This window comes from Cetorhinus maximus, chromosome 1 (genome assembly GCF_964194155.1).
Source record: "Cetorhinus maximus chromosome 1, sCetMax3.hap1.1, whole genome shotgun sequence".
Taxonomy (NCBI): Eukaryota; Metazoa; Chordata; class Chondrichthyes; order Lamniformes; family Cetorhinidae; genus Cetorhinus; species Cetorhinus maximus.
The window spans coordinates 168,667,061-168,692,156 of NC_135879.1; the positions used below are offsets into that span (position 1 = coordinate 168,667,061).

Below are 25,096 nucleotides of genomic sequence, written 5' to 3' on the forward strand. Positions count from 1 at the left end.
TTGTTTGAAATTTAAACCGAGCAGCCTGATCCCGATTCCTCAGGGCAATACCTTGACCAATGAGTCAGTGAACAGCTGTCACTTATTTTGTTTAGCTGAAACAGGTGCAATCTACGTACATGTTCTGTTTGCAGACAACAGGGCCGTATATTAAATGTGTAGATTCCAGTACACGCAAATGTGCCACACTGTGAGCCCAACTAAATCTTAAATTGGTTGTCAGCATAATTCTAAGCAGACTGAGGATTATTTAGCAAATGTTGTCCAATTGCGGAATCACATCTAATGTTGGACACTGTTGTGAGTTTTGCAAACACGGGCTGGTTGAGTACGGTCTGTACCTTGCCTGTTGCAAACAGTGGCTGGGACATGCTGTTTGATACAATCCGCCAAGTCTTTGGGATGTACGGCCTACGTATCTAGCATCACACTGGCACTGACATTCATATACCACATTATTCATTTGAGAGATAGGCTTAACATCTTTTTGGCTTGACAGCAACATCCAGTTACTGGCAAATACCACTCGTGTTGCTGCTGCATGGTAGCAGTGTGAAACAGTTAGTTCACTTGTTGCTCAAATTTTTGAGATACCTTGCCCTTCCAGGGTAATCTTGAGGTAGATTGGGCACTTTCCAGGGCCAAAAGTGATGGGCTTGGGCCCATTCATAAGCTTGCACGATGTACAGCATGAAATGATCTGATCAAGGTAGACATCATCTCGCAGGATGTCTTTGATGCACCCTATTTCAGCTGTCACGACTCACTGGGGATAATGCACTGTAATATCAAGTCCCACTGTTCCCCAAGCCGTGACAAATGTGAAAAATTTGACCAAACCACCAGATTGCCCCAATTCTACCGACCGGTTTAATTTAGGTTAACAGAATATGAGCACCAGGTTTGTAAACTTATTCAGTAAATAATTATTTATTGAACAAACTGTCGTTAACCAGTGACGAAAGAAAGAAATGTGAACTACTAACTTCTAACACTATAACCTAAACTCTACCCCCTTCTTAAATCCATGCGACACACGCAACATGGATTTTAAGGGTGGGATAAAACAGTTCAATAGCACCAATCCGAGTACAGGATTCGATGGGTTAATTTTGATCGTTGTATTCCAAGTTCCTTTCAGTTCTTTGTTGATGACACGAGGTGGTCTTCCAGCACTTTCAGTATTCAGTTCACTGGTTGAGCACTTGCTTTTCAATGTCTCCAATAATGGTTTTCCCCTTTTCCTTTTTATAGGGGTTTCCTCAGAGAGACAGCAGGTTATAGAGGTATGAGGAAAAGAGATTTTAGGTGTTTTCTCCTTGCAGGCCAGGAGCTTTCTACTGCACTGCTACCACACAAACCCTGGTCAGGATTAAATTGCTGTTGTCAGGCAGCTCCCTTGGTCCAGGGCTCCTTTCCGGCACCATCCTGCCTTTTGTGGCACACTCTGTTCCTGGACTGCTACATTGCATACATCTCTCATCCTGGTCCAGTAGACCTGTCTTTCAATCTACAGCCACTGTAGTTTTAAATCCACAGTCCAACAGAAATAGAGAAAAATAAAAAGGATATGTTCTTTACACAGCATCAAGTTTGTATGGTGAGCAAATAGCTTGGTCCACTTGCCTACCAGTCAGCACGCTCTTCATATGCAGTATAAATTGTTCTTTCCCCTTATGTTGGTATTCTTGAAGTGTCCCAATGAGCATTACTCAAGATAGGTTTTTACAACAATCAATGATAGTTGTCACCATTACTGAGAATAGCTATCAATTCCAGATTTATCGGAATACCCTCACGAACAAATCCTGGGAGTTACTACTGACCAGAAACTGAACTGGACCAGCCATATAATTACTGCAGCAGGTCAGAGGCTGGGAATTAACTCACCTCCTAACTCCCAAAGCCCATCCACCACCTACAAGGAACAAGTCAGGAGTGCAATGGAATCCAGGCGAATGGACAGCATGAGTGCAGATCCAACAACACTCAAGAAGCTTGACACCATCCAGGACAAAGCAGTCCATCCATCAACATAAACATTTACTCCCTCTATCACTGACACAGAATCGAAGCTATGTGTACCCCATTTACAAGATGCACTGTAGCGACTCACCAAGACTCCTTCGACAGCACCATCTAAACTTATGACCTCTAACATCTATAAGGACAAGGCTAGCAGATGCATGGGAACACCACTACCTGCAAATTCCCCTCCAAGCCACACATCATCCTGACTTGGAAATACATCGCTGTTCCCTCACTGTCACCGGGTCAAAATCCTGTAACTCCCTTCCTAACAGCATGGTGGGTGTACCTACACCACATAGCCTGCAAGCCTAGCACAAAGCTGTTACCCAGTCTGCGTTTGCAATGCAGAGGAGAATGTTTTGGGAGCAGCGACTGCAGTAGACCAAATTGAAGGAGGTGCAAGTGAAGCGCTGCTTCACCTGAAAGGAGTGCTTGAGCCCTTGGACTGTGAAGGGGGGAGGTAAAAGGACAGGTGTTGCACTGGCAAGGGATGGGCAACAAATGCTGGCCTTGCTCACAACCCAAGAAAACCAAACTGAATTTATTAAACAAACTTAAAATTACACCAGCTGCCGTGATGGGGTTTGAACCAGTGTTCTCTGAGCATTAACCTGGGTATCCCGATTACTCGCCCAAATGATATTACCACTACACCACTGTATCCATTACAAAAGTGGAAGCAAACATTCTTCGAGGTGGAGAGGATACAGTGTTGGATCGAGCTGGCTAGGACAGGGGTTACAAACAAATGGAAGCAAACGGGGGGGAAATGGTGGCAGAGTGATAATATTCTTGCACTAGTAATTAAGAGGCCAAGGCTAATGCCCCAGGGACAGGGTTCAAATCCCACCATGGCAGCTGGCGGAATTGGAGTTAAATTAATAAAATATGGGATATAAAGCTAGTCTCATTGATTGTAAAAACCCATCCTTACCTAGTCTGATCTATATGAGACTCCAGACCCACAGCAATATGACTGACTCTGAAACGCCCCCAGCGAGTCACTTAGTTCAAGGGCAATTAGGGGCAACAAATGATGGCCTTGCCAGCAGCACCCACATACCATGAAAGCAGAGACAGTAGAAAGGAGGGGGATAGAATTGATGGCATGAGTATGGAGTAATGGTGGTAATGATGCCTTCAATTTTGAATGTTTAACTGGGTAGCCAAAATGTACAGATACATGGGGAATTCAGGTTACCTGGACATGGCAAAGGTTAAAACGGACATAAAACTAGTTCAGATCCAGCTGCAGTGCTGTACCCAATTCTAGACACCACAAATCAGGAAAGAATAAGGCTTTGGAGAGTGTACGGAAGAGTTTTACAAGAAAGCTTTCACACCTGTGTAATTACATTTACTTGGCTATACAGGAGCAGTTGAAGTTGTTCTCATTCAAGCAGAGGAGGCTAAAAGAGAAAATTTGATAGAGATGCTTGAAAATCAAGTGTTTAGGTAGAATGATTAAAGAAAAACGTGCTTCCAATGGCAAAAAAAGTGTTAATAACCAGAAGACCCTGATTTAAACAGGAATGGCAAAAGAACCAGAGGCAATGTGGAAAAAAAAAGCTTTGGCACAAGTAATTAGGATTTGGGATGCTCTGCCTCGTAGGTTGATGGTGCAGATTCTATAATAATCTAAATATTTGTAGGATATTTGGAAAATAGCAGGCAAGTGGGACTAATTAGAATGCTCTTCAAAAACAAAAAGGCCAGCCCAGACTCAATGCACTGCTTCTGTGCTGTACTGTTCTATTAAAATCTGATCATAAACAGAACGGGTAGCAGACAATATGCAACAGCCCAAAATTTAAGTCTGAAGCCCTCTGGTAGGATGAAATCAACTTCTAGTTGGCTTGGTACACCCATTAACTGGAGCCCAATTCGGAGGCAGTTGTGGAAAGGAAATCTGCCCAGGGGTGTTACAGGGTCAGAGTATCACTAGGCTGCTGCTGGAGGTTGTCTATTGGAATCAGTGAGCCAAGAAGTGAAAACAACCACGAGACAAAAAGTAGTTAATCTAGGGGTCCAGCCAAAGTGTGTATTGGCCTGTGTTAGTGTACACCAGTGGATCAAGTTTAACAGCAGAGAAGCAATGGGATTGAAATGCAAGGGTCACATTTAGTGAAGCCAGGGAGTCAATGGGGTGAAACTGTAAATTCAGGATTAGTGCAGATGATGGTTTCAATCCGATGAACATCTGTAAGAAGACAAGGAACACACAATTGTGGTAGCAAGAGCAGCAGAACTGTTGAGGGACCAGTGCAGCAAGAGGCACTGGGAATTTTGATGGTTAAGTGGCACGGAACAGAATCAGCAGCCATGGCAGCAAGCAGATAGCAGCTAGGTAGAGTTCCAAACATCATGAGCACCAGCAGGAACAAATCTTCAAAAGGTCTACAGAAAACTGAACCCACTGAAGCAATCCAGGACAGGCATAAAGGCAATCTAGAGAATACACCATTGGTAAAAAGCTACCCAGTTGGAGATAACGGATAGCTGAAAAACCAATGAGAAATGAAAGTTTTTCTAATAAATTTTAATCGAGTATCTCCTGGCTGGAACTATCCACACACACTTAGTCACAACTTGTCCTTTATCATAGAATTACGATCTATAAATCATCAACCTGAAATTGCATTTTAGTGAACTTGCCTTTAAAGCAACTTCCTTATGGCAGAAGTTCTGAAGTATTAAACTAAATTGACTAAGATTCTTTTTATACCAAAAACGTTTCAACATACGAGATGCTTACCTTTCAAGTCAAAAGGCTGATTGCCATTGATGACATCCTCATTCATTAGGCCAGCCTAAAATTTAAAACAATACACAGCCATCAATATTTACTAACAAAGGAAATCCAAATTCAGAAATCAACAGACACTTTGAAACAGCAAAATACCAACCATATCATTGAATGATGGAATAATGGCTACAGGTTCCGTTCCCAGTTCTGCATCCCAGTCTTCTGTCATTTTGAGGTAGTTCGACTTATCCACACAACTATGATCCAAACAAAGAACTGCAAAATAAGTAAATTTATTCTGTCTCTCTCAAAGAACTTAACAGTTCAGATGGCCATTTGTACCTTGTAAATGAAGTTATACTTCAACTGAAGTCAGTTATTTCAATCTCATTCCCATCAGTCCCCTCATATATTGTCTTTCCAAATTAATAGCCAAACCCTCTTAAATAATAGCCTTGACCTCAATGGATATTTGTAGTAAAGCATTGCAAATTCTAATAATCTTCTTCTACCCTATCATGCTTCCAATGATAATCCCAAGTCTGTACCCGTTTATTACAATGTACAAGCTTAAAAAAAACACGCAGGTTATGATCTTAGTCTAAACACAAATTGGTGACAATATTTTGGACATGCTTTGGCACCAAATTTACTATTTCTAAGCTCTGTCAAGTGCTCTTATTTCATTTTATGTTTCAGGCAAAAGACATTGCTCTTAAGTCTGTGCAACCATAAACTCATTAGTTTGATTTTACTGAGCCTTCACTATACACACACACACATTGCTTCAATATGGTTCCTATAAAGAAATGCCTGTCAATCATGCATAATACTCTTAACTATAGACTAAGACATCTTTATTGGTAACTACAAGAAGCTAAATTATAAATTTGTTTTGAAGAGTACCCCAACGCTTTGGGGAAAGCGGTCATAGTGGAAGAAAGAAGTAAAATCAATGATTGGTGGAATTTGGCTCAATTGGTTCTGAGGTGCAACTGCCAATTCAGTTCGCTCCATTGCGAGGGCTCTCAACAAGAGGTCCACAACTCCTAGCTATCCACAAGAAAGTTCCAAGGGTTCACCAAATAAGGATGTTTCAAGAATAAAAGCTGGTTAAAAATCCAGATATACAATAAAAATTCTATAGGCCTATTCCTGGAATGCACAGGGAGCACACTTTAAGAAATTGCACAGTCCCAAAATAAGGAGAAGCACAACATGACGAAGAGAAGAAGTGGAGCCACTGTTGTTGGAGGAGAGGAGACCCCATTCCCTCACCTCCCCCAGATCAGTAGTGGCAACCGGCAGTGGGTTCTTTTCCCCAACAGACCGGCTGCTCTCCTGCCCACTTTAAAATCGGGCAGGTGCAGCAACAGGTCAGTGTCTGTTTTGTGGTGTAATGAGCCTAGACTTAACCAAAGAATGGTGGCTAATGTTTGGCTGACTTCACCTTTCCCTCTTTACACAGTTGACTGCTGCTTGATCAGAACAGATCCAAGCATGGTGCCAGCAACCCATCAAGCTGCCCAATGGAGCTAGAGAGTCCATGGGCCTGAGTTCCAGATAAAATTCACCTTTTATTATAAATGAAACGCACCACTTTGGATGGGAAATGAGCCTGGAGTTTGGGTGCATATAATATGGAGATATGCACGGATATGCTGTATTTTTGTCAAGCCACATGACAGCAGCCACTCAGCATCAGCAACAAGTTTAACATGAAGTAAGGCAAAAATATATGCTCAATTATATAACTAATTGATAGAAAAAAAGGAATCATGGATTTAAAACAAAAACAGAGGGAGATCCTCCGAAGCAAATAGATTGAGCACCCCCTATTCCACAGTATATTAAGCAGTGTGCATTGGACACTGCAAGTAATCAGGGCCCTGCCAACATTCCTGTTGCACATCCAAACGAGGCGGAATGCCAAGTTGTTGCAATGTAACTATAACCACAGCAAACAAAAGCTTAAAGTCAGACATATCCTGTCCACAGGGAAAACAGGATAAATCTAAACTGGCCAATTACTTCAAACAGGTTTTGTTTCCAATCAGCAATGGAAACAGTCATCAATAAGTGGTTGTCTAAATCACTGATGGCTGCTCAGGCTTTGACAGTGTGACTCAGCTCTACACCTCAACACATTCTTAATCCACAAATAGACACGAAGTAAATATTACAACAGGTAGAACTAGCTGCCCAGGATATCAAGGCAATATGCAGAGAATGGCACCAATAAGCATCCAGCAAATCTGAAGTCAAATGAAATCTCCAGTGATTGGAGGTGTACTTGACAGCATGCAAAGGTACTGGGCAAGATCTCGTTTGAAACACTGTTACTGACAAAATACTAATAATTGTATCAGTCATGGTTCAGTTGATAGCACTCACTCTGTCAGAAAGTTATGGGTTCAAATCCCACTCCAGGGACTTAGAATTGAGCACAAAAACGTAGCCGACACTCGAGGGTATGCTGTTAGCGGTGCCATCTTTCAGATGAAACATTAAGCAGAGGCTCCATCTGCCCTTTCCAAGCGGATATCAGAGATCCCATGACACTACACTGAAGACGAGAGCAGGGGAGTTATTGCCATAGTCTCAACCAATATTTATCCTTTAATCGTCACAAAAACAGATGATATCTAGTCATTATCTCATTGCTACTTGTGGGAGCTTGCTATGTGCATACTGGCTGCCACGTTTCCTATATTACAGTAACTACAGACTCAAAAGTACTTCATTGAAAGTAAATTGAGATTTTCCAAGGTCATGAAAAGGTGCTATATAAATACAGGTCTCTCTCCAAATCAGACAGCAAACCCAGGGGTTTAAGAATTTAGAATTTACCCTGCAATTTGAGAGGAAAAAGCTGGAATCAGATGTAACGGTATTACAGTTGAATAAAGGCAACTACAGAGGCATGAGGGAGGAGCTGGCCAGAACTGACTGGGAGATGAGCCTAGCAGGAAAGACAGTGGAACAGCAATGGCAGGAGTTTCTGGGAGTAATTTGGGAGACACAGCAAAAATTCATCCCTAGGAAGAAGCAGCATACTAAAGGGAGGACAAGGCAACCATGGCTAACAAGGGAAGTCAGGGACGGCATAAAAGCTAAAGAGAAAGCATACAATGTGGCGAAGAGCAGTGGGAAACCAGGGGATTGGGAAGCCTACAAAAAGACCAACAGAGGGCAACTAAAAAAGAAATAAGGAGGGAGAAGATTAAATATGAGGGTAAACTAGCCAGTAATAGAAAAGAAGATAGCAAGAGTTTTTTTTTTAGATATATATAAAAGGGTAAGAGAGAGGCAAAAGTGGACATTGGGCCGCTGGAAAATGACGCTAGAGAAGTAGTAGTGGGGAACAAAGAAATGGCGGAGGAACTGAATAGGTACTTTGCGTCAGTCTTCACAGTGGAAGGCACGAGTGACATCCCCAAAGTTCAAGAGAGTCGGGGGGCAGAGGTAAGTATGGTGGCCATTACCAAGGAGAAGGTGCTAGGAAAAACTGAAAGGTCTGAAGGTGGATAAATCACCGGGACCAGATGGATTATACCCCAGAGTTCTGAAGGAGATAGCTGAAGAGATAGTGGAAGCGTTAGTGGTGATCTTTCAGGAATCACTCGAGTCAGGGAGGGTCCCAGAGGACTGGAAAATCGCTAATGTAACCCCCCTGTTTAAGAAGGGAGTGAGGCAAAAGACGGGAAATTACAGGCCGATTAGCTTGACCTCGGTCGTTGGTAAGATTTTAGAGTCCGTTATTAAGGATGAGATTTCAGAATACATGGAAGTGCATGGTAAAATCAGGGCAAAGTCAGCATGGTTTCATCAAGGGGAGGTCATGCCTGACAAATCTGTTAGAATTCTTTGAGGAGGTAACGAATAGGTTAGACAAAGGAGAGCCAAAGAATGTTATCTACTTAGACTTCTAGAAGGCCTTTGACAAGGTGCCGCACAGGAGGCTGCTCAGTAAGATAAGAGCCCATGGTGTTAGAGGCAAGGTACTAGCATGGATAGAAGATGGGCTGTCTGGCAGGAGGCAGAGAATGGGGATAAGGGGGTCCTTCTCAGGATGGCGGCCAGTGACTAGTGGAGTTCCACAGGGGTCAGTGTTGGGACCACAACTTTTCACTTTATACATTAATGATCTTGATGAAGGAACTGAGGGCATTCTGACTAAGTTTACAGATGATACAAAGATAGTTGGAGGGACAGGTAGTATTGAGGAGGCGGGGAGGCTGCAGAAGGATTTAGACAGGTTAGGAGAATGGGCAAAGAAATGGCAGATGGAATACAACGTGGGGAAGTGTGAGGTCATGCACTTTGGTAGGAAGAATAGAGGCATAGACTATTTTCTAAATAGGGAGAGAATTCAGAAATCTGGAGTGCAAAGGAACTTGGGAGTCCTAGTCCAGGATTCTCTTAAGGTTAACTTGCAGGTTGAGTCAGTAGTTAGGAAGGCAAATGCAATGTTGGCATTTATTTCGAGAGGACTAGGATATAAAAGCAGGGATGTGCTGCTGAGGCTTTATAAGGCTCAGGTCAGACCATATTTAGAATATTCTGAGTAATTTTGGGCCCCGTATCTCAGAAAGGACGTGCTGGCCCTGGAGAGGGTCCAGAGGAGGTTCACGAGAATGATCCCAGGAATGAAAGGCTTAACACATGAGGAACGTTTGAGGACTCTGAGTCTATACTCGATGGAGTTTAGAAGGATGAGAGGGGATCTGATTAACACTTACAGCATACTGAAAGGCCTGGATGGAGTGGACGTGGGGAAGATGTTTCCATTAGTAGGAGACACTAGGACCCGAGGGCACAGCCTCAGAGTAAAGGGAAGACCTTTTAGAACAGAGATGAGGAAAAACTTCTTTAGCCAGAGAGTGGTGAATCTATGAAATTCATTGCCGCCACAGAAGGCTGTGGAGGCCAGGTCATTGAGTGTATTTAAGACCGAGATAGATAGGTTCTTGATTGGTAAGGGGATCAAAGGTTACAGGGAGAATGGGGTTGAGAAACTTATCAGCCATGATTGAATGGCTGAGCAGAATCGATGGGCCGAATGGCCTAATTTCTGCTCCTATGTCTTATGGTCTTAAGAGATAAGCTAAAGGTTGTGAATCTCCAAAACCTGCTGGTAGATTTAAACTGTTCTGCCTTTTCACACAAGTGGTATCATTTCCAAGCTCCGTTATTTTTAAAAACTTGCAGGGTTTGTACAATCGTCCGTAAAACTCACCACAGAAAGCAGAGTTTGGTAATTACCTGTATAAGTAACTTAATGACCAACCACTCTGGTCCAGAAACTGAACAATTGAAACTGTGGAGTATCATTTCTACTGCTGGTAACTTATTTGCGAAGATTTTTAAAATACCAAATTTTAAATCTTACTCTTCCTTCCTCCCCCCACAACCCAATCTTTCCTTCCCTCTTTTTTAAAAAAAATTCATTCACAGGAAGTGGACATCGCTGGCAACGCCCACATTTATTGCCCATACCCAATACCTTCAAGTCGGTGTTGATGAGTCACCTTCTTCAACTGCTGCAGTTCAAGTTCTGAAGGTGCTTCCACAATATTGTGGGGAGGAAGTTCCAAAATTTTGATCGACCAACAATAAAAGATATATTTCCAAGTCAGGATGAGTGACTTTGAGGGGTGCCCTGCTGCCCTTCGCCTTCTAGATGGCAAGGTCACGGGTTTGGGAGACGTTGTTGGAGAAGCCTTGCCAAGTTGCTGCATGTGCCATCTTCAAGATGCACTGCAATGTGCCAGTGAAGGAGTGGATGTTTAAGGTGGTAGCCAGGGTGTCAATCAAACAGGCTGCTTAAGTCCTGGATGAGGTAGAGCTTCTTGGGTGTTGTTGGAGCTGTGCTCATCCAAGTGGGAACACTGCTTATTTGCATCTTGTTAACAGTGGACAGGTTTTGGGAGGGGTACGAGGCAAGTCACTGCAGAATACCCAGCCTCTGGCTAGTTCTTGTAGCCACAGTATATATGCGGCTGGTCTAATTAGGTTTCTGGTCAATGGTGACTGTCGGCACATTGATTAAAGGGGGAAGGATGGTAAAGCCACAGAATTATCATCCTGACTTGGAAATATATCCTTTATTGATGATGGGTCTAAATTGTAGGACTTGCTCCCATATTGCCTAGCACTTGTGTAGCACGAATGTTACTTGCTTTCCGCTTAGTCCAAATCTTGCTGCATGCAGGCACAGGCTACCTCAATACCTGAGGAGTTGCAATCAGCAAACTTCCTACTTCTGACCTCATGTAAGAGGGAAAAAATAAATAATTGATGAAGCAGCCTAGGATACCGTCCTACAAAACTCCATCAGTAATATCTCTTCCTTTGTGCTGGATAACCTGAGCCAGTGGAATTTTCCCCAACCCCACAAATCCACGTCGACTTCAATTTTACAAAAGCTCCTCAATGCCCCACTCTTAAATGCAGATGATTTTTTTTTTTTAAATGACAGTCTGGTAGTTTTGTGGTCACTATTATTAATACTATTCCAGATTTGAGTAAATTAATTTAAATTCCCCAACTATCATGATGAGATCTGACCTCATTGTTTCTGGGATTACTAATCCAGTATCACAACGACAATTGGTACCTTGCTGAGAGTCAGAGCAGAGCAGGCCTGCGGGAGACAGTCGGGAGCTGGGAAGCACACCATTCCAACTGCTGTGAGGCGGGGTGGGGGGTGGACACACAACTAGTAAGTGCTCAGTCTAAGGGACAGTGTGTCAGAGACCAGCTGAGGACAGGCAAGTTCTAGTAGACCTAAGAACTAAAACTTCAAAATAATAAACCAAAATTTGAAAACTTAAAAATTAGAGTAAAATAATAAAGATAAAAAAGCAATGAAGTAATTTAAACAAACATCTAAAACACATACCTTGTAGTTAAGAAGCATATAAACTTTAGTTGTCAGTGATACTAGCATTCCATAAACAGTAAATTGTAGCATACACAGGAAGAAAGTAATTAAAGTAAATTAAATAACATAAGTTAGAATGGCAGGACAGGCATTATGTTGTAGTTATGAGACATGGGAGCTTTTGGACACCAAGGTAATCCATGACAAACACGTCTATAGGAAGTGTAAGCAGCTTGAGGAATTCCAGAGTAGGATTATTAATCTCGAAGCCAAAATGCAGACACTATGCAACGTAAAGGAGGGGGAGAAACACCTGGGTACTTTGTTCCAGAAGGGGCAGTCTTCTGGAACAAAGTATCCAGGTATTTCTCCCCCTCCCTTGTGTTGCACAGCGTCCGCATTAGAATAGGGTCATCTGCTTTGGTCAGGAGGATGTGACAGTCAGTGAGGCAGGCAATGGGACTGAGCAGACAGTAGTGGAAGAGCCTCAGACTTTGCAGTTGGCAGTTTGAGGTGCTCACAGCCTGTATGGGTGAAAGCGAAGTCTGCTAGAAGGATGAGCTGGCTGGCTGGCCATGGCACTTTGGTACAGTGTTCACATGGCATTGTGTTCATTGGGCAGGGGGGAGCAAAAAGGAATGTAGTAGTAGGAGAAGATAATACAGTCAGGGGGATTTACACTGTTCTCTGCAGCAAAGAGCAAGAGTCCAGGTGGCTATGTCACCTGCCCAGTGCCAGGGTTCAGGACATCTGCTCAGGGCTGGAGAGGAACTTGCAGTTCGAAGGGGAGGATCTAGCTGTCATGGTCCATGTAGGCACCAATGATGTAAGTAGAACTAGGGAAGAGGTTCTGCAAAGTCAGCATGAGGTGCTAGGTACCGAATTAAGAAGCAGAACCTCAAAGGTAATAATCTCTGGATTAGTACATGAGCCACATGCAAATTGGCATAGAGCAAATAAGATTAGAGACACACATGTGTGGCTCAAAGACTGGTGTGGGAGAAGTAGGTTCTGGTTTGTGGGGCACTGGCATCAGTACTGGGGAAAGTGGGAACTGTTGGGATGGTTTACATCTGAACCGTGCTGGACGAGTGCCCTCACAAATCGCATAACTAGGGAAGTAGAGAGAGTTTTAAACTAAACAAGAAGGGTGAGGGATCAAGGGTAGAGGTAGAAATTCAAGGTGTAGAGTTAAGACAGGCGAGCAAAATATTATGAGAAATGAGGGTCAGAGAATGGCAGGAAGGGGCAAAGAAAAATACCCAATAATACATCAACTGTCAAAACTAGATGTTTCAAAGGAAACAAAGACAACACTGAAGGCTCTCTATCTGAATGCACGTAGCATTCATAAAGTAAATGAATTGATGGCCCACATTGAAGTAAATAAATATGATCTGAGAGCAATTACGGACACGTGGCTGCAGGATGACAAAGATTGGCTCCTTAATATTATGGGGTACATGGCATTCAAGAAAAATAGGAAGCTAGGTAGAAAGTTGAGGGATAGCACTGTTAATCAAAGAGGGGATTGGTGTAATAGTTAGAGATGACCTAGCTTCAGAGAATCAGGTTGTAGAATCAGTTTGGGTGGAGATGAGGAAAAATAGGGGAATTAAGTCATTAGTGGGAGTGGTTTACAGGCCCCCTAACAGTAGCCAAAGAATTCAAGAGAAAATATTGTATGCTTGTGATAAAGGGACAGCCATAATCATGGGTGATTTTAACCTACACAAGCTGTAAAAATCAGATTGGCAGTAGCAGCCTGGATGAGGAGTTCTTAGAATGCTTTCAAGATAGTTTCTTAGAGTAGCATGTTCTGGAACCAACCAGAGAACAGGTTATACTAGACTTGGTATTGTGTAACGTGACAGGATTAATTAGTGACCTCAGAGTAAAGGCACCCCTAGGTAGCAGCGACCACAATATGATTGAATTTTACATCCAGATTGAAAGGGAGAAGAGTGGGTCTAAGATTAGTATCTTAAACTTAAATAAGGGCCAACTATGTAGAGATGCAAGTTGAGCTAGCTGAAGTGAACTGGGAAACTAGGCTAGAGGATAGATCAATAGAGAAGCAGTGGCAGACATTTAAGGGGATATTTCAGAGTATTCCGAATAAGTACATTCCTACTATAAAGAAAAATTCTAAGGGGAGGACCCACTATCCATGGTTAACTAAAGAAGTTAAGGAAAAAGCATACAACTCCGCAAAGATGAGTGGCAAGACAGATGATTGGACAGAACATAAAGAACGGCAGAGAACGGCTAAAAGGTTAAATCAGGAGAAAGAAATTAGACTACGAGAGGAAGCTAACTAGAAATGTAAAAACGGATAGCAAAAGTTTCTACAGATATTTAAAAAAGAGAAGTAAAGTGAGTGTTGGTCCTCGAGAGAGTGACAGTGGGGAGTTAATAGTAGATATGGAAATGGCAGAAGAAATTAACAAATATTTTGCTTCTGTGCTCACCTACAGAGGATACAAAAAACATTCCAGTAATAGCTGCAAATCAGGAGGTGGAAGGGAGGAGGGAACTTGGTGAAACTGAAATCACGAGGGAAACGGTACTGAGCAAACTGATGGAGCTGTGGGCTGGCAAGTCTCCTGGTCTCGATGGACTACATCCTAGGGTGTTAAAAAGAGGTGGCTATTGAGGTAGTCAATGCGCTGGTGTTAATTTTCCAAAATTCACTAGATTCTGGAAAGGTTCCATCAAATTGGAAAGTAGCAAATATAACCCCTCTTTTAAAGAAGGGAGGCAGAAAACAGGAAACTATAGTCCAGTTAGTGTGACATTTGTCATGGGGAAGTTATGAGAATCAATCATTGAGGTTATAGCTGAGCACTTAGAAGAGCTCAAGGCAATAGGGAAGAGTCAACATGGTTTTGTGAAATGAAAATCATGTTTAACCAAATTATTCGAGTGTTTTGAAGGGATAACATGCAGAGTGGATAAAGGGGAGCCTGTAGACATACTGTACTTGGATTTCCAGAAAACATTTGATAAGGAACCACAAAGGTTATTACATAAAACAGTGGGCAAAGATCTGGCAATGGTGTAGGGGGCAACATATTAGCATGGATAGAAGATTGGCTGGCTTGCACAAAGCAGTGGGTATGCATAAATGGGCCTTTTCCTGATTGGCAGGATGGCAGGGTGCGACGAGTGGAGTCCCACAGGGGTCTGTCAAGGGCCTCAACTTTTTACAATTTACATCAATGACTTAGATGAGGGGAGTGAAGACATGGTAGCTAAATTTGCAGATGACACAAAGATAGGTGGGAGGGTATGTTGTGAAATGGAAATGGAGGTTGCAGATGGATAGATAGGTTGAGTGAGTGGGCAAAGATCTGACAAATGGAGTTTAATGTGGGAAAATGTGAAGTTGTTCACTTTGGCAGGAAGAACAAAAAATGGTATTACTCAAATGGAGAACGGTTGCATAATTCTGAGGTGCAGAGGAATCTAGGTATTCTAGTACATGAGTCACAAAGTTAGTATGCAGGTACAGCAAGTAATTAAGGCGGCTAATGGTATGCTATCTTTTATTATGAGAGGGACTGAACACAAAAGTAAGGATGTGATGCGTCAATAATACAGGACATTGGTGAGACCACACCTCGACTACTATGTGCAGTTTTGGTCGTCTTATTTAACGGATTTAAATGCATTGGAGGCAGTTCAAAGGAAGTTTACTAGATTGATGCCTGTTTGAGTGGGTTGTCTTATGAGGAAAGGTTAGACAGACTGGGCTTGTTTGCACTGGAGTTTAGAAGACTGAAGGGTGACTTGATTGAAGTATACAAGATCCTGAACAGCCTTGACAAGGTAGACGTCAAAAGTTTACCAGATCCCCTTTCATTGTCAAAAGCCCAAAACAATACCTTTCCTCACGCAAGAATCAGTCTTATGGCTCTCTCCGCATTACACCTTGTGTTTGGTTATCATGACCAGAAATGAACTCGGGACTCTAGGTGCATTCTGACCAGTGCACTTTGCAGTTTGGTTATGACTTACTCCGACTTGTATTTTACTTTTCTGGCTATGTACCTCAGCATTATGTTGGCTTTGATTGATGCTCTGCATTTAATATGTGTAAAGAAAATATCTTTTTTCCAATATTACTGTGGGATACTATGGAGCAGGCTTATGGGAGCTGTGTGTGCACGTGATTAATTTAACTAAACTGAAGACAGTCAGACTGCTAGGTTAAAATCAAAGGGTTAGGTATATAAGCAGGCATTTTGAAGTGGAGATGAACAAGCTAAAATGGGGTACAAGTAAATACAGCATGAATAGGAATTTGCATTAGGAGATAAATGAGGAGTTAAATTTCAAAGAAATAACAGGAAGTTTGGCAGGGATCATGAATAAATAAAGCAAAGTTATTAATTTTATTTTTCCCAAAAGTAGTGGCCATAAAGACAACATGAAAGATTATTATATTCTGGGAAATGTAACTTCCAAAGAAAGTTAAGAACAATGGTTTAAAGATGAAAGAGACAAAACATATTTAAGGAAAGACTGAAAGCTGTTATGGGTGGTGTGGCCATGTGATATCTGAAGAGTGTGCTGTACGAGGACAGACCTTGAAGTAAGCAGCCTCCAGCCACCCCAGAGAAGTGTTTGTTCTAGAAAGAAAGGTTTTGTTACAAGCTTTGCATTTCCATTGTTAAGTGAGAGGAAGTGAAAAGACCCTGCGAAACACCTCCACTATAGCAACATTGGGTACCTTGGGATAATATTGCTGGATTTTTAAAAATATATTGGGTAAGAATCTATGGGGACTGTTGCCTGGAAAAGGGCATTTAGTTGTGGAGTCTGGCTCAGTAGGAATCTTTTGGGAAATATAGCAACACTGAATTTAACTGTCTAACTGTAATCTTGTGTGTTTAAATTTTCTTTTGTTAATAAATGTTTTAATTTAACACTTAAAATCTCTACAAGTGGTAGTGGAATCTTTACTTCTGACTCCAGTACACATATCTTCTCGTAATAAAAATACAAATTGCAATTCGTTGTGATAGCTTGGCTAAGTTTCCCTCTGGGATTTGGTCAGCCTGGCAATTACCACCTGCCATATTATATAACATGTTGAGCGTGGAATCTACCAATATTGAGGTAGGCCTCTTTTGGTTACATTCAACACACAGAGGTTAACCATCTCTTTTCAAAAAGCAGTACTTTGCACTGTGTGTTAAACTTAACCAACCACTGATGGTTTACTAATACATATAATTTGTGCAGCCTCCAAATCCATTGCTCTTCCTAGTGTGCTTTCATCTGCCAAGTTTAAAAATTTGCCTCCCATTCTGGATTGTTAGTTATGTAAATTAAAAACAGTAGTGGCCCCAAAACTAAACTCAGTGATACCCTATGCAGTACTCTATCCATGCTGGGTAATATTTGCTCCACTCACGTGGAGCAATGACAGGCCTGAATAAGGTAATCCAACCATGTCTCCGTGATCTTGAATGGCATCACTGCTTAGCACAGCAACACCACGGCACCCTCCCTCCCCCCACCAACCACCCGAGAATCACCACTAGCCAGAAGCTTAACTGGGTCAACCATTATCAACATGGCTACATGAGATGGGGAAAGGCTGGGTATCTCCAATGAGTAACTTGTCTCCTGACCTTTCAGTGCTTCTCAATCATCCACAATGCTCCAGTCAGAAGCTTAATGGAATACTCACGACACACTTGGTATGTGAAAAAAGCTGGACACCAACCAGTACAAAGCAGCCTACTCAATCGCCACCAAGGGCAACAATATCTTTGGACCATAACTTCAAAGTCATATCATCTTAACTTGGACATATAGTCGCCTTTCCTTCATTTGGATCACAATGGTCAAATTCCCTACCCAGCGTCACTGACATCATCACTGGAGTCTGCACTGGAGTGCTGCTTTGGGCTGCAGTAGAGTGCTTAAGTTGGAGTTTGGTGACTGAGGGAATTCCCCAAGAGTTAATTTCTATCTAAAGTCTAGTCTTTCTTTAATTTAGTAGTTAACTATAAGTTGCTGTTTGGGTTGGAAGGTGGTGAGTTTTAGGCCAGCTTTAAAACAGAGTTTATACAGGCTCTGCTTGCAGCTACAACTAGTTAACTGGCTTAAACAGGTTTTCAGAGGCTAGGTTCAGAAAGTATAAAAACAGGCCATCTTACACTGCTGACTTTGCCTGCACTGGAACACTGCTTTGGACTGCAGTAGAGTGCTTAAGTTGGAGTTTGGTGACTGAGGAAGATCCATTGAGTACCGTGAGTACAGTCGGCTAAGTTTTTACTACTTTTATCGCCTTATTTTGTGGCTTATCGTTTGTAAGGGCTATATTCTGTAACAACTAGGAGCAGGGAAGAAGGGCCCTAGAGTAATTGATATTATTTGATATTAAGTATCTTCCAAAAGGTTTAATTTAATTTAAAGGGGTAAGTCATGGCAGGAGAGCTCAGAGCCATGGTGTGCTCCTCCTGCTCTATGTGGGAAGCCGGGAACATTTCCAGTGCCTGGGGCCAGCATGTGTGCGGGAAGTGTCTCCAGCTGCAGCTCCTGGAAGCCCGGGGTTCGGAGCTGGAGCGGCGGCTGGGGACACTGTGGAGCATCCGCGAGGCAGAGAGTATAGTGGATACCACATATAGAGAGGTGGTCACACTGCAGGCTAAGAGTCCACAGGCAGGAAGGGAATGGGTGACCACCAGGCAGAGCAAAAGGACTAGGCAGGCAGTACAGGAATCTCCTGTGGCTATTCCCCTGCAAAACAGATATACCATGCTGGATACTGTTGAGGGGAATGGCCTCTCAGGGGAAGCAGCAACAGCCAAATTCGTTGCACCACGGTTGGCTCTGCTGCACAGGAGGGGAGTAAAAAGTGTGGGAATGCAATAGTTATAGGGGATTCAATTGTAAGGGGAATAGATAGGCGTTTCTGTGGCCGCAAACGAGACTCCAGGATGGTATGTTGCCTCCCTGGTGCTAGAGTCAAGTGTGTCTCAGAGCCGCTAAGGACATTCTGAAGGGGGAGGGTGAACAGCCAGTGGTCGTGGTACACATTGATACAAACGACACAGGTAAAAAAAGGGATGAAGTCCTAAAAGCAGAATATAGGGAGTTAGGAAGTAAGTTGAGAAGTAGGATCTCAAAAGGTAGTGATCTCAGGATTACGACCAATGCCACGTGCTAGTCAGAGGAGAAATGGCAGGATATATCACATGAATACATGGCTGAAGAGATGGTGTGAGGGGGAGGGTTTCAGATTCCTGGGACGTTGGGGCTGGTTCTGGAGGAGGTGGGACCAGTACAAGCTGGTTACACCTGGGCAGGACTGGGACTGTTGTCCTAGAGGGAGTATTTGCTACAGTGGTTGGGGAGGGTTTAAACTAAAATGGCAGGGGGATAGGAACCTATGCACGGCTATGGGCTAAGTGCTGGTAAATGGGATTAGGAAGCTAGGTCAGGTGTTTCTCATGCCGGTGCAGGCTCAATGGGCCGAAGGGCCTCTTCTGTACTGTGTGATTCTGAGTCAGAGGAGGGGGAATCAAGGACAAGAACAAAGTACAGAAAGGGGAATAAGAAAAGTGATAGGCAGAGAAATCAAGGGCAAGAATCAAACAGGGCCTCAGTGAAAAATATGGGAACAGGACAAGTAATGTTAAAAAGACAAGCTTTAAGGCTTTGTGCCTTAATGCGAGGAGCATTCACAATAAGGTGGATGAACTAACCACGCACATAGATGTAAACAGGTATATAGTCAGGATTACGGAGACGTGGCTGCAAGGTGACCAGGGATGGGAACTGAACATCCAGGGCTATTCAGTATTTAGGAAGGACAGACAAAAAGGAAAAGGCGGTGGAGTTGCACTGCTGGTTAGGAAAGAGGAAATTAACGCAATAGTGAGGAAGGATATTAGCTCCGACGATGTGGAATCTGTATGGGTAGAGCTGAGAAACATGAAGGGACAAAAAACGTTAGTGTGGATATAACTGGACGCCCAAACTGTAGTGGTGATGTTGGAAATGGCATTAAACAGGAAATTAGAGACACATGCAATAAAGGAACATCTGTAATCATGGGTGACTTTAATCTGCATGTAGATTGGGCAAATCAAATCAGTAACAATACCGTAGGAGGAGGAATTCCTGGAGTGTTTATGGGATAGTTTTCTGGACCAATACATTGAGGCACCAACCAGAGAACAAGCCATCCTAGACTGGGTATTGTGTAATGAGAAAGGAATATTTGGCAATCTAGTTGTGCAAAGCCCCTTGGGGATGAGCGGCCATAATATGATAGAATTCTTCATCAAGATGGAGAGTGACATCGATAGTTGATTCTGAGGCTAGGGTCCTGAATCTTAATAAAGGAAACTACGATGGTATGAGGCGCAAGTTGACTATGATGGATTGGGAAACGTTACTCAAAGGGATGACAGAAGATGGGCAATGGCAAACATTCAAAGAGCACATGGGTGAACTGCAACAATTGATTATTCTTGTCTGGCACAAAAGTGAAACAAGAAAGGTGGCCAAATCATGGCTTACAAGGGAAATTAGAGATAGCATTAGATCCAAGGAAGAGGCTTACAAATTGGCCAGAAAAAACAACAGACCTGAGGATTGGGAGCACTTTAGAATTCAGCAAAGTAGGACCAAGGGATTGATTAAGATGGGTAAAATAGAATACGAGAGTAAGCTTGCGGGGAACATAAAAACTGACTGTAAAAGTTTTCATAGGTATGTGAACAGAAAAAGATCAGTGAAGACAAATGTCAGAAACAGGGGAATTTAAATTGGGGAACAAAGAAATGGCTGACCAACTAAATACATACTTTGGTTCTGTCTTCACAAAGGAGGACACAAATAACATACCAGAAATGTTGGGGAACACAGGGATTAGAGAGAGGGAGGAACTGAAAGAAATCAGTATTAGTAGGGAAATGGTGTTGGGGAAATTGATGGGATTGAAACCAATAAATCCCCAGGGTCTGATAATCTACATCCCAGAGTACTTAAGGAAGTGGCCCTAGAAATAGTGGATGCATTGGTGGTCATCTTCTGAGATCCTATAGACTCTGGAACAGTTCCTACAGATTAGAGGGTAGCTGATATAACCCCACTATTTAAAAAGGGAGGTAGAGAGAAAACAGGGAATTATAGACCAGTCAGCCTGACGTCAGGAGTGGGGAAAATTCTAGAGTCCATTATAAAAGATTTAATAGCTGAGCACTTGGAAAACAGTGGCAGAATTGGACAGAGTCAGCATGGATTTACAAAAGGGAAATAATGCTCGACACATTTACTGGAATTTTTCAAGGAGGTAACTAGTAGAATTAATGAGGGAGAGCCAGTGGATGTTGTTTATTTGGACTTTCAAAAGGCTTTCGACAAAGTCCCACATAAAAGAGATTAGCGTGTAAAATTAAAGCATATGGGATTGGGGGGTAGTGTATTGAGATGGATAGAAAACTGGTTGGCAGACAGGAAACAAAGAGTAGGAATAAACAAGTCTATTTCCGAATGGCAGGCAGTGACTAGTAGGGTACCACAGGGATCGGTGCTGGGACCCCAGTTATTCACAATATATATTAATGATTTAGATGAGGGAACTAATTGTAATATCTCCAAATTTGCAGATGACACAAAGCTGGGTGGGAGGGTGAGCTGTGATGGGGATGCAGAGATGCTTCAGGGTGATTTGGACAAGCTGAGTGAGTGGGCAAATGCATGGCAGATGCAGTATAGTGTGGATGAATGTGAGGTTATTCACTTTGGTAGCAAAAACAGGAAGGCAGATTATCTGAATGGCTATAAATTGAGAGAGGGGAATGTGCAACGAAACCTGGGTGTCCTTGTACACCAGTCGCTGAAGGTGAGCATGCAGATGTAGCAGGCGGTAAAGGCGGCAAGTGGTATGTTGGGCTTCATAGCCAGAGGATTCGAGTACAGAGCAGGGACGTCTTGTTGCAATTGTACAGGGCCTTGGTGAGACCACACCTGGAATATTGTGTGCAGTTTTGGTCTCCTTATCTGAGGAAGGATGTTCTTGCTATAGAGGGAATGCAGTGAAGGTTTACCAGACTGATTCCTGGGATGGCTGGACTGACATATGAGGAGAGATTAAGTCGGTTAGGATTATATTTGCTGGAGTTCAGAAGAATGAGGGGTGATCTCACAGAAACCTATAAAATTCTAACAGGACTAGACAGGGTGGATGCAGGAAGGATGTTCCCGATGGTGGGGGAGTCCAGAACCAGTGGTCACCGTGAGGATACGAGGTGAACCATTTAGGACTGAGATGAGGAGAAATTTCTTCACCCAGAGAGTGGTGAGCCTGTGGAATTCGCTACCACAGAAAGTAGTTGAGGCCAAAACATTGTATGTTATCGAGAAGCAGTTAGATATAGCTCTTGGGGCAAAGGGATCAAAGGGTATGGGAAGAAAGCAGGAACAGGCAATGAGTTGGTTGATCAGCCATGATCATAATGAATGGCGGAGCAGGCTCAATAGACCGAATGGCCAACTCCTGTTCCTATTTTCTATGTTTCTATCACAACAGGGACAGCCACAGATTAAAAAGGTAACCCAGCACTGCCTTCTCAGGGCAGCCAATCAGTAAAGTGCCACAGTCTAAAGGTCAGAGCATGTGGAGTGAGAAGCCAAGTAGCAGAATGGATCGCAAGTTGGTCATAAAACAGAATAGAATAAGTTAAAGGTTACTCAGGCCACAACAAACAAAGCGAGTTGGGAATGATGTTCCACCAGGAACAGTGCTGGGACTACCATGATTGTCTAAATCAATTAGACAATCCGATTTGGTCCTGAGAAATCAGAAACATTTGCAGATGACAAAATTGGGTATATTATTACTACTAAGGAAGATTGCAACAAACACAAGACATAAGTAAACTTGCAGAATGAATGTAATTGGCAAATGAATTAATATAGAATAGGTGGTGCATTTTTGTTGGAATATGAAAGAGGTCACAAACTCCGAGGAAAGTGAAGTAGAGGAGCAGAAGGAAGATCCCCTCCAAGCCACACACCATCTGCCTTGGAAATATATTGCCATTCTTTCACTGTCACTGGGCCAAAATCCTGGAACTCCCTCCCAAACACTGTGGGTGTACCTGCACCAGATGGACTGCAGCAGTTCAAGTCGGCGGCTCACCACCATCTTCTCAAAGGCCAATTAGAGATGGGCGATAAATGCTGGCCAGCAATGCCCACATCCCATGAATGAATAAAAAAGTTACACAAATTACTAAAGGTGACAGGTTAACAAAGCAATTTTTTTTTTAAAAGCAGAGGCTCATTTCTAAAGGCATAGAATTGAAAAGCATAAAATTCTGTATAGAATCTTGGTCAACAACATTGGGGTAGTTCTTACATGAATAGTTCTGTTCTCCAAATTTTAAAAAGGATAGAGAGGCAATGGAGAAATTGTAAGAAAGATTTACAAGGATGACACCAAAATTGAGAGCTTGTAGCCATCAGGAAAGACCGAACAGGCTGAGGCTCTCTTCTCTAGGAAAGAGACTGAGAAGTGACCTGACAGAGGTCATTAAGATTATGAATAGGTTTGATGGGGTAGATGGGGTATGGTAGGCATTAGGCTACCCCCTATCCAGAGAGTGGTTAGAACATACACAAGGTAGTCATCCACACCCACACAAACTACAAAGAACATTTGTTTCCAATTATCTTTCTTCCCAAGGGCAATCCCACAATGGAACAAGCTGCCAGAGGAAATAGTCACATCCATCAGTTGAAACCTTCAAGACCCATCTTTCCATTATTTCCATGTAAAAAAAGTTCCCATTATCAGGGCCATTATTTCAGCAGCTGGTTCAGCTAGTTATAAATGTTGGTGGAATACTAGCTATTAATCTATGATGCCAATACAACTAAAGCAGAAGCAGAATGTGGAACTTTGTATCACAAGGGCTAGTAGAGGTGACTAGCACAAATGCTTTTGTGAAGCCAGATAAACACATGCAGGAGAAAGGCATAGGAGAGTGCGAGGGAGTTATATTAAATCAGGTGGAAAAGGCTTGTGCAAAGCATAACCACCAGTATGTAATATGATATAATTAGGGTTAAGCAATAAATGCGGCCTTCCTAGTTAACAATTTTTTTAAAATTTGTAAATGGAGAATGATCTCTAGCTAATTGGCCAAGTGACAAACTAATCAGGTTAACAGCATTCACTCTGGGTCATTTAAAAAAAGGGTGACCAAAGGAATGGGAGTTCCTATACTCGATAATCATACACAAAGGGACAAGTTTGGTCAAAGGCCCAGCCTTGGTTATGTAAACGACAACATTTTAAAAGCTGGACACCAGCCAAGTCACTCAGTTCAAGATATTAAAATGACTAGTTGATCAGCAAATTCCACCTTTTCTAAAACTTGCACATCCTACTTTACAAATTTGCTCCAAATCAGACAAAGCTCAATCAGAACCCATCAGCTGTCAACACACAGACCGCACTAGTTTACTAAACTCTAGCTTCCATTACAAAATAAATGACAGCAAAAAGTGTACGATATAGACTGAGATGGAGGCACCCTCATGGCTAACTATGGAAGTTAAGGAATGTATCAAACTGGAAGAAAACGTATACAATGTTGCAAAGATTAGTGATCGGCCAGAAGATGAGAAAATTATAGAAACCAGCAAAGGATGACTCAAAACAAAGAGGAAGAAATTGGGAATATGAGAGAAAAGTAGGAAGAAATATAAAAATAGACAGTAAAAGCTTCTACAGTATATAAAAAAAAGAGTAGCCAAAGTGAACCTTAGTCTCAGAGCATGAGACAGAGGAATAAATAATGGGAAATAGCAGAGAGCACCCAAGAATAGTAGAAAAGCTGGGCAAAGGGAGGGAGGAGCTTAAAAACAGTCACCATCATTAGACAAGAAGTACTAGGAAAACTAATGGGGCTTAAAGCTGACAAGTTCCCTGGACCTGATGGCCTCCATTCTAGGGTCTTAAAGGAAGTGGCTGCAGAGATATTGGATGCACCTGTTGTAATCTTCCAAAACGCCACACATTCTGGAAAGGTCACAGTGGATTGGAAAAAATGTAACATGTAGAAAGGAGAGAGACAGAAAGCAAAAAAATATAGGCCAGTTAGTCTAACATCTATCACTGGGAAAATAATAGAATCCATTATTAAAGAGGTCATAGCGGGACACTTAGAAAATCACAACACAATCATAGTCACAGTTTTGTGAAAGGGAAATCATGTTTGACAATTTTTTTTTGAGGATGTAACAAGCAGGGTGTATAACAGATACCATAGGATGTAGTGAAATACAAAAAGCATTTGATAAGGTACCAAATAAAAGGTTACGACGCAAGATAAGACCTCATGGCATTCAGGGCAATATATCAGCATCGAAAGAGCAATGGCCAACAGGAAACAGTC

General features: G+C 42.4%; 1 protein-coding gene across 7 annotated transcripts in view; it reads right to left on the bottom strand.

The window, feature by feature from the left end:
* The window catches only part of ddx4 (DEAD (Asp-Glu-Ala-Asp) box polypeptide 4), a 169,080-nt gene that overhangs the window by 93,978 nt on the left and 50,006 nt on the right, over nt 1–25,096 (bottom strand). For all 7 annotated transcript variants that reach the window (XM_078549653.1, XM_078549673.1, XM_078549668.1 and 4 more), the window contains exons 2-3: nt 4,938–5,034; nt 4,787–4,841 (exon numbers count right to left, since the gene is read on the bottom strand). In XM_078549653.1, coding sequence (XP_078405779.1) covers nt 4,787–4,841; nt 4,938–5,006 — 124 coding nt within the window. In that variant the 5' untranslated portion in view covers nt 5,007–5,034. The remainder of the gene's footprint in view (nt 1–4,786; nt 4,842–4,937; nt 5,035–25,096) is intronic.